Source organism: Quercus suber, unplaced genomic scaffold (assembly GCF_002906115.3).
Source record: "Quercus suber isolate HL8 unplaced genomic scaffold, Cork oak 2.0 scaffold_430, whole genome shotgun sequence".
Lineage (NCBI taxonomy): Eukaryota > Viridiplantae > Streptophyta > Magnoliopsida > Fagales > Fagaceae > Quercus > Quercus suber.
The window spans coordinates 160,267-170,644 of NW_027069881.1; the positions used below are offsets into that span (position 1 = coordinate 160,267).

At 35.5% G+C, this 10,378-nt stretch overlaps 1 protein-coding gene across 1 annotated transcript in view; it reads left to right on the forward strand.

Moving 5' to 3' along the window:
• Positions 1-3,228: 3,228 nt before the first annotated feature.
• Positions 3,229-10,378, forward strand: part of LOC136062592 (aspartic proteinase nepenthesin-1) — an 8,966-nt gene continuing 1,816 nt past the window's right edge. Inside the window, 1 exon segment of the mRNA XM_065761804.1 lies at positions 3,229-3,529. Within this exon segment, the coding sequence (XP_065617876.1) occupies positions 3,229-3,529 (301 nt within the window).

Genomic DNA, 10,378 nt, shown 5'->3' on the forward strand with positions numbered 1-10,378 from the left:
TTTTTGTGTCAAGCTCTCCCATTCTCTTGATGCCAATAAAAGCACGGCTTGACACTTCCCTCTGGCTAGTTTTTTAGGGCGGGTTCACCTGGGCCTCTGATTGTAGAACTAGCTGGTAGGATTAGCTTGTAAATTTGTTTGTGAAACACGCCTGCCTGAGCCTCTGATTGTAATTTGTACTGTTTCTATTTATGAAATAATATCAAGATTTCTCTTGTCGCTGTCAAATCTTCTATTTTCTCTTCTTCTTTTTTTTTTTTTTTTTTTTTTGGCCAGCCTACTGTAAAACGACCACTTAGAACAATCGCCTGATGCGCCGGCCAGCACCCTAATCCTCCCCACAGATGGCGCCAATTGTAGGGACTCAATTTGGATTTGACCCTGAGTATGAATGGGTTTTCAGCCCAACAAGCCCAAACAATAAATTTGTAGAGAGTGGGTTAAAGGTTTAGGCGCTGGCCGTCGATCACCAAACATGAACCCCATTCTTCTTATTAAAAAATACTTAGAACTTTTTTACAATCTGGGGGGATGCTCCACGGCCCGTGGCCAAGGAGCCCTTTTTCTTCTCCCCCTTTTTCCCCCCAGAGTTTTACTTTACTTGCTTTTTTTATATAGTCTTCATCTTCCTATCTCCTTCTTCCATCTGTTGATCATCCATTCGCCTCTCTTCTGGCCATCAGAGGCCTTATCAGTACTCAAGTGGTTCACTCTGATCAACGTTGCCCTGCTAAGGGGTTATATCCCCATTAATGCGGCCAGAGGGGTTAGGTGAATGCATTAAGTGTGAGAGTGACAGCTTACTTTGGGCTTGGTCTTTCCCAAAAATCATCCTTGTCATGCCGAGGACGAGGAGGTCCTCGGCGTGGATCCGGAAAGGAGGCTTTCTCCAATTTAGCCTTGAATGGTCAGTATTCCTCGGCGTGGGCCTTGGGCCTGTTACACGATGGGCCGAGGCTATCAAGCCCACGGGCCCCACAAAAACAATTTACCCAAATTCAACCTAGTCCTTCCCATAAAAAAATTAAAAAAAGAAAAAAGAAAAGAAAGAAAGAGACCTCAGACGTTTCAATGTTTCAGGGATTTAGGGTTTTCATTTTCCTTCATTTTCTCGGCCTCCAAACACTTCTCTCTTTCTCGCTTGCACTCTCTCTTTGATCTTTCACTATTCTTCTCTACAAAAAACCTCATAAAAAGACGAAATAAAATACATAACACAAAAATACAATAAACAAAGAAAAAAAATCACAACTTTTTACTGCTGAAACTTGTAGATCTTCGCCATAATACACCAAAATTGAAAATCAAACCAACGAATTTAGCCAAACTCGTTGAATCAGATCTTTATAGAAACCAATCAAAATCACTGTAAAAGCAAAAACAAACACAAAAATGAGAATCGGAAGAAGAAAAAGAAAGTTTGGATTTTTGATTTCCATTTTGTGAGGATGTAGTGGAGAAGAAAATTACCATGAAGAAGCTTGGTCCAATCTTGGGCGGCATTGGCAGAGGCAGAAGCTAACACAAGAGTCGTCACTGGTGCATTGGCCAAGATCGGAGCAACAACCCCCGTCGTAGGCTCTCTAGAAATTGAAGAAGAAGAAGATGATGAGGAGGAGGAAAGATCGTTGTTGATACAGCAAGAAGTTTTTTCGCAACTGAGGCCATTGTAAAGAAAAGTTTTTTCTTTTTCTCGGGAAAGTATTGAGCTTGAAATGACATTTCTTTGTATTTGTTGTACTGTTTGGTTGCCAAGAAAATGAGAGAAAATAGAAAAGAAAAGAATTTTTTTTTTTTTAATTTGGATTTTTAATATAATTACTGATGTGGATGTGCTTATGTGGAATTTTGTAATCCCAATAATGGAGACTAGAGAGAGTGGAAAAGGGAATCCAAGCAAATGTTAAGGTTTTCACTTTAATGGTATTTTGATAATTTAGATAATTGAGTAATTGGGTAAGTTGGAGTTTACATATAATAATTGGATAGGGTTAAATTTAGGTTAGATGCAATTAGTTAAATGAGTTTTAATGGGTAAATGAGTTTTATATATCCAACCTAATTATGCACATCCCAAACCCACTCATTTGACACCCCTATAAAAAACTTAGGTTTAATTTAATAATTTTAAAAACATTATATTTAAAGTTCAAAGAATTCTTGATCTTTTCGAGTCGGCTAGGCAGCTGGAAAGTGAAGCATCTGAAAAAGAGACTACAATGGAGTTGCACATAAACTTGGTCATAACGCCAAAGCCGCTGGAACATCCTAGCAGTGGAAAAAAATGGAGCCCCTAATGCTACAGCAACTTCTACTAGTTGAATCTTAGCAGTGGAAAAGAGTGGAGCCCATAGAGCCAAAGTTTCATCTTAAAAAAAGAAAAAAAAAATGCACGACGAAGCAATAAAAATATACCAAAAAGAAAGGACAAAAAATCTGAGAGGAGAAACAAAATTGAAAATTCATACAATGTTCAAAAACAACTATGATTTATCATTTATCATTTATATTTAGCAGTAATAATATTAAAATAACTATTTCCAACCCTCCAAAACAAAACAAAAAAAAAAAACAGCACGAGTTGAATTTGAATTTATCNTGGAACAAGTTCTCTTACTGTCTCAAGGATTACACTCTCTCTCCACCACCCACAAGTTACTTAACCATCGGTGGCGAAACTCAAAACGACGATGTCGTTTCCAACAAAATGAAGTTCACGCCGTTGGTGGTGAACCCTCTCTCCCCGTCGTTTTACTACATCGGTATCAAAAGCGTGTCCGTCAACGGCGCCAAATTACGGATTCACCCTTCCGTTTGGTCCATTAACGACAACGGTAACGGCGGACAGTTATTGATTCCGGTACGACGTTGACGTTTTTAGCTGAGCAAGCTCACCGTGAAGTTGTAACGGCGATTAGACGGCGAGTGAGGGAGCTAACAGTGCCGAGTCCTACTCCGGGTTTGAGCTGTGCGTGAACGAGTCGAAGTTGGTAAAGGGAGCGAGTTTGCCGAGGCTGAAGTTTGAACTCGTTGGGAACTCGGTGTTTTCGCCGCCTCCGAGGAATTACTTTATAGAAACTGAGGAACGAGTCATGTGCCTGGCGATTCAACCCGTGAACTCGGAGACTGGTTTTCAGTGATAGGGAATCTAATGCAACAAGGTTTTTTGTTGGAGTTTGATAGAGACAGATCTCGTTTCGGGTTTTCGCGTCATGGCTGTGACGTACCATGATAAATTCAAATTCAACTCGTGCTGTGGAGGGTAGAGCGGTTGTTGCAGTGAGAGTTTGGGGGGTTGGGGACGAGTTTACAGGAAGGGTGGAAGCAATGGTGGGGTTTGAAAGAAGCAGAGAGGCGAGGAAAGAAGATGGGGTTGTGGGGATTGTGGTGGCTGGAGGCGGAGCAGTGGGTCCAGATGAGGTCGGAGGCTGTGTCGGCGATGAGGAGGAGGGGTTGAGGAGGGGTGCCGAGGAGGAGGGAGATGAAGTATTGGCCGGAGCCGGCGGAGGCTCCGGAGACGATGGGGGAGGTGAGGTGGTGGAGATGAGAGAGGCGGAGGGAGTCGTGGAGGAGGGATTGGCATGGGGACGGTGGTGGGGTTTTGTGGAGTAATGGGAGTTTTAGGTAGTGGTGTTTTGTGGTGGTGTTTTGGGAGGTGGAGAGGTGTGTAAGAGTGAAGAGGAAGAGGAGGCTGAGGAGGAGGCTGAGTGGGGACAGTGACACCATTGTTGAGTGAGAGAGAGGGAGAGAGTAAGAAAGGGTTAAGGGAGTACAGGAATGGCTAGCTGCAGTAAAAATTGTGTTGGGGTGTTGGTGACTGAAGTTTCTTTGCGTACGTGAAACAGTGAAAGTATATATATATTTATGCTTGCCGCTTCCCAAGTTGCTAAAACTATTTCTACAAAACAAATATTATTTGGTTTGATCAGGTTCAGGAAAAAAAAGGTTAAGGAAAATGCTTTCTGTCCAAAAAAGAAAAAAAATTGCTACAACCGGTTAAAGGAACCGCATCAGCTCTATTAAAATATAAATATTTCGTCTATTTTACATAATTTTTTTTTCTATTTTACATCATCACTTTTATAAAATATTTTATCTATTTTATAAAACATTTCAATAAAATATTATTTTTTCATCAATTTTTTATTATTTTCTCTAATGGTTATACTTTTTTAATTTAAATTTATAATTTAAGTAAACTACTGACACCGATGGCTCGGCCAATAGAGCCGCTTGTGGTGGAGGTCCGATGATCGAACTGTCAAAATAGTGTTTTTGGCAACTATCGCTAGATCGGTGTCTCCACCCACTGTGTCACCAGCACTGGTGGCCAAACCAACAAAATAGTGACTTCGGCGACAATTGACAAATTGGTTTTTTCGACCATTATTCTGCCATCAATGCAATATTTTGGTGTGTCGTTTCAAGTTTATACATTGGAGAGAGAGAGAGAGAGAGAGAGAGAGATATATATATATATATATATATATTATTTACTATTAGTATGATTTTTTTTTTTTTTAAATGCACTGATTTGAATTAAAAATTTTAATATAGACTTAATAAAATTCCAAATAAAATCATGCTTTGTTTGAAGAAAAAAAACTCAATTATAATCATTTTATAATTAAATTATATTGTAGAGATATTTACAAGTAAGGAAGCTTCAAGAAAGCTTCCTTTCCCCTCACTTTTAACCCCCACCACTAAAACATTCTGACCCTCTCTTTTCTGTTCTTTTTAATCTAACAAAATCAAATCTTCTCTCTACTTCCACAGTCTTTTCTTCTCACTTTTTATTTTTTGATCTTTTCCTTTGTCGTACTCAAGCACTTGTTTTTCTCTGCTCTAATGGAAGCAGCAAGCTCTCCACAAGCAAAGAAAGCAGCAAGCTCTCCATGGCAGTGGTGATGGCGGCTTCAATTTGAGTTTGGGTTTGAGTTGATGGGTTTTTTGTTGAAAGTTTGATTGTGGGTTCTAAGTTGTTGAGTTGTCCATTGATATTTTATTTTGTGTTTGGATTGATTTTTGGTTGATTTTGTGATTGGAATATCATGGGTTGTGATGGGTTGAGGTGGTGGTGATTGAGTGGTGGTTAGGCGGTGTTGAGAGTATGTGGGGGAAGAGAGACTGATGAGAGCAAATGTGAGAGAAAAAATTAATAAAATAGTAATATACACATCTACAATAATCGTGAAAATATGCACGGTTACTATAGCAAATGTGTATATTTACACAACAATAGCCGAACTGATTTGGAGTGGAGCAAATTTAGGAAATATTGTGTAAATTTTGCATCTCTATCTATTTTGCACAATTTTGCACCAACTGATTTGAGTGCTCTTACAATTTAATTGTAAAAATTTAAGAAATTAAATTCAATAAAGACAGGGTGTAAACCCTTTAATTTACACCAGCCAATAAGAACATGCCATATTAGATTTTTACTTAAACTCATTGTAAAATCAATATATCCTAATGCACCTAATAACACCTCAACAAACCAAAAGAAAACCTATTTCACGTTTTCCCTAAAATCTCACTCCCTCCTCAGCTCCTGCCTCTCTCCAGCCACAATCCTCACTGAGTCTTCATTTGCCATGCACTACCTCGCCGGACCTACTTCCGTCTCCACACTACCTTGCCAGACCTAGGTGATTTGTTCTTGTTCTCAATATTGATCGGACCTACTACCGCCAACCACAACCCTCTTACTTTTTCCTAAATTAATTCGTTTCATTAGTTTTGTGATGTAGTAAAATATGGTGTTCCATTACTAATACATCGTTTGCTTCTAATAGGGTAAAGTCGATTGTCCATTCTACCTCAAAACTGGTAGGTAACTATTTGCCTATTTATGCTCAATTGTATTTATTTATTTATTTTTTTTTGGATACATATGCCCAATTGACTTAAGAATTCATATAGGATAACAATTGAGTTTTATCCATTAATTGTTAGAGCAAGTGTTCTACAATATATCAGGTTTATTACTTTTCCTTTTTCTTTGATAATTTTGTTATGAGCCTAAAAGTTTCTAATTAGATTTTGGCTTTGTATAAAACTGGTTTGTGAAATTGGGGAAGTTTATCATGTTTTAGATTTTGGTTTTGTAATTGAACAAATCTTGAATGTCTCTTCAATTGTTCTTATGAATTTTTTTTTCTAGGTTATATTGAAATATTGTCTCTTGGTTTGGTGAGGTAGTGCAGTGGCAAACAGAGGCCTAGTGAGGATTGTGGCTGGAGAGGCAGGAGCTGAGGAGGGAGTGAGATTTAGGGAAATCATAAAATAGGTTTCTTTTGGTTTGTTGAGATGTTATTAGGTGTATTAAGATGTATTGATTTTACGATGAGGTTAAGTAAAAGTCTAATGTGGCATGTTCTTATTCGCTGGTGTAAACCAAAAGGTTTACATCCCATCCTTATTGAATTTAATCTCAAAATTTAATAATTTTTCTTGACATTAGGTTAATAAAAAATAATAAAAAAAGTATCTTTATTTAAAATAAGTACTATATGCTTCAAATTAAATGTTACAAATCTAACTATGTATCCAATGTAACTTTTTATACACTATTTAATTTAAAAAATAAAATATAAATCACAAAATTGATATTTTATAATCCCCATTTCACATAATAGAGTGGAGGTAACATCAATTTTTGTTTTTTTTTTAAATGACTTTAAGTAGAGTATACATATAAGTATAATAGAAGTGATATGCATAATGTTAGGATTACAATTCCATAAAAAATGTTAGGATTACAACATTTTTCATGAATGTTTTTTTTTTTAATAACTATTTTTTATGATTTATTGATTGAAGTTGAAGCAACATATTTTTAACTATATCTAATATTGAAATCATTATTTTATATACATATATATATATATATATATATATTACAATAAATCAAATCAATAGTTTAAAAAAAAAATCAATCTTCTTATTTTGTTGGCCTAACTCAATGCTTGAAATGAAATGTGTGGGGCTTGATAATCTGACAACCCTGGCCCATCTTATATCCGGCCCAAGGCCCATGCTGAGGATCAAGGAATGTCCGAGAAGGAACACAAGTAGTCCAAGCTGCCAAGAAACATCGCCGAGGATCGTTGGAGGAGGAAGTAATCAGCCACCAGGAACAGCTTTCCTGAGCATACAAAGAAAAAGGGGAGATGCAACGTGTTAGCCAGGGAAGCCCAGTGGAGGAGCAAGTCCAGAACGAACTGTCACCTCCACATTAAATGCCCACAACTAACGTTTTGGCCGCATTAATGAGGAGATAACCCCTGAACAGCGCTGCCTTGGTTGCCGCAACCCACAGGAAGGATGGAAAGGCAGCTGATATCAAATAGCGGCTTGGTTGATCAACAAATGTAGGGCTAGGATCAGTTGAGGGGGGATATATAATGTAAAGAATCCCTCTAGATGAAAGAGAGGAGAAAAAGGAGAGAGGAATACAGGAGCACCCGGGATTCTCCCAGAGATCATTGTAGCCAACCACGAAGGGAGTAATAAGAATTGCAAGCTCCTAAGAGAAGAGCCGAGGAGCACCATTGCGTATTTTAACCCATGTTTATGTTGTTCAATCCGCACGCAACCAGGCCTGGCCGTTGCATCCCTAGATAGGGCCTAGTTCTTGAACCCGCTCTTTACAAATTCATTGTAATGGGCCAGTCGGACTTGAGTTCAGTCTCTCAACAGTAGAAGTGCTCAAATTCGGTCCCTACAAAATGGATTTCTTGTTTTTTTTTTTTTTTTTTTTTTTTTTNAAGGTAGACTTGAAAGTAGCTGTGTATCCATGTATTGTTCAAATAGGTCATTTCAATCATTCATTTAAAGAGCTTGAATTGTTCTAAGTTTTGAATTTGTCTGTCTAATTTGAGTTAAGAATAGATTGAAGGATTGAATTTGACTCATACTGATAATTTGGTTAATCTTTGTCTTTTTTGGTTTTTTGTTTTGTTTTGTTTTGTTTGTTTGTTTTTTTTTTTTTTTTGTTATTGTTTGTTTTTTTTTCTTTTTTTTTTTTTTTTTTTTTTTTTTTTTTTTTTTTTTTTTTTTTTTTTTTTTTTTTTTTGCAAAATAAGTAAGATGAGTAAGTATTCACAAAAAATAGTGAGATGAATGGATTTTTGTCATAAAATGAATCACCCCTCTAAAGAGCTCCCTATCTTTTTTATAGTGACTATTTAGATTGTACTTATTGTACAAGTTGTTTTACACATACCCCCAAAGCAAGTGAATTTATAACTTAAAATCAATATTTTCAAATCATCACAATTGAAATGGTAACTTAAAATCATAATTTCAACTTGAAAATCGTAATTTGAAATCACAATCTCAAGTCATGACTTCAATTACTATTGAAGATGCATTTATGATATGTTTGGATGACATTATTTGAGCATTTGGATTTGGATTTGGATAATTAAAATCCAAATATATTATTTAGACAATTTAGAAAATATCAAAGATTTGGATTTGACAAATTTTTTAAGGATTTTAAACTTTTAAAATGCTTGAATTTGAAATTAAGGCATTTCATATCTATTAATTTAAAATCTAAATCTAAATCTAAGTTTCCAAACACAACCTTAGAATTATGTAAAATAATTTGTATGCAATAAACTCTAAACATTACAATTACAAGTTAAGATGTTTTAGAGTTGATATTGGCTAGAGTGTTTTTATTTTTATTTTGGGAGAAAGATACGGGCTAAAGTTGACACGCACGGTGGCACGGGTACATAAGAAGTGGGGGATGGAGTATGGATGGACAAGAGTCACACGTTAAGGAATAAGGATGGGGCTATAAATTTGGAAGATGCTTCTTGGGCATTGTTTCGCGCGTTTTGTTTTGTTTGTGTTATTATGATTTTTTTTTTTTTTTTTTTTTTTTTCAAAATTCAATTCGCTTTTATTAGATTAGATATGTAGTATCCAATGATGTACGACGACAATATCTTCACATCCAATCACTCACTGCCACATGTCTTGTCCAGCTGGCCTTGTTACCTGTATGCGTGGGTGGGCCCTTTTTCCATTTATGCATCGTACGGTGGTAGGCTCATACACATTGGTACTTTTCTTTTTTGTCTTTCCATTTTTTGTCTTTGCCAGAGTTTTCAGTTTTTCCTTTAGATCATCACAGCTTCCACATGTGAGAGAGAAAGAGACACACGCACACACAGAGACAGAGATTCAGATAAGAAAGGGGAAAAAAAATGAATGCCAAAACCATAGTTTCACTTGGTTGAACTTTTTTTTTTCTTTATTTGATTAGGTATAATTTTGCAAAATTTTAATTTTTAGGTATAATTATACATTTACGTCATTTACTTTTGGGTAAATTAAGTATTTGGTCTTTATACTTTACATTATATTTCAATTTGGTCTATATTCTTTCAATTATATCAATTTGGTTCATAAACTTTCAGTATTATATCAATTTAGTCTTTATTACTGTCTTTTGGATGAAAATTTCTAATGTGACTAACTGCCAAAATAAAAAAAAATTTAATTTTCATTGATGTGGCAAAAAATTAATTTTTTATTTTAGCCTTTTGTCACGTTAGCAATTTTCATCTAAGAGATGGTGGTAGGGAAAATTGACATGATATTAAAAAGTTAGAGACTAAATTGGTACAATTAAAAAATTATAGATCAAATTAGTTTTATTGCCATGACAAATAAAACTATTTAAAAAAAAAAAAAAAGATGAGTAAAAACTCTTGAATCATTTTGTTCAGCCAAAAACAAGGGCTTCTTTTAAAATTCTAAGATATAGCCCAATAGCCAATAGGAGAGGAAGTGCTCAAAACCCTTGAGACTTTTGTTTTTAAAGAAAAAAAGGCCCACGAGACTTGGTGTTATTATTTTTTGCTCACACAATGATGAATGAAGAGATAACGGGTTATAAGAGGTTTATATATCATTGTATGTTAAAGGAAGAGTAGATGGTGGTTGTGGTGGTGAGTAAAGGGCTGATAATGAATTAAAAACCATGCCTAACCGATCAATAAAATTTTGATATGTACATTATTGGGTTAAAAGAGGTGGCAGTGTGGCACACACTGATATTCTTTTTGAAATTATTTAGAGCTTTTTTTTTTTTTTTTTTTTTTTTTTTACATAATCCTCTTACTCCAGTGCATGTCGCAATCATTTGAATTGTGTGATAAGATTAGTTACTTCACTACTCACTAGATCTTTTTTTTGAGAAACTACTCACTAGATCTAAGTGTCACGTGTGAACACATAATCTTCACATAAATTTCTTATTTAATTAAAAGTGTATTATTACCAACTTATATATACAATCTTTAAGATTTGTTGTCAATATATTGTGGATTTAACATTTATCTTATAATAA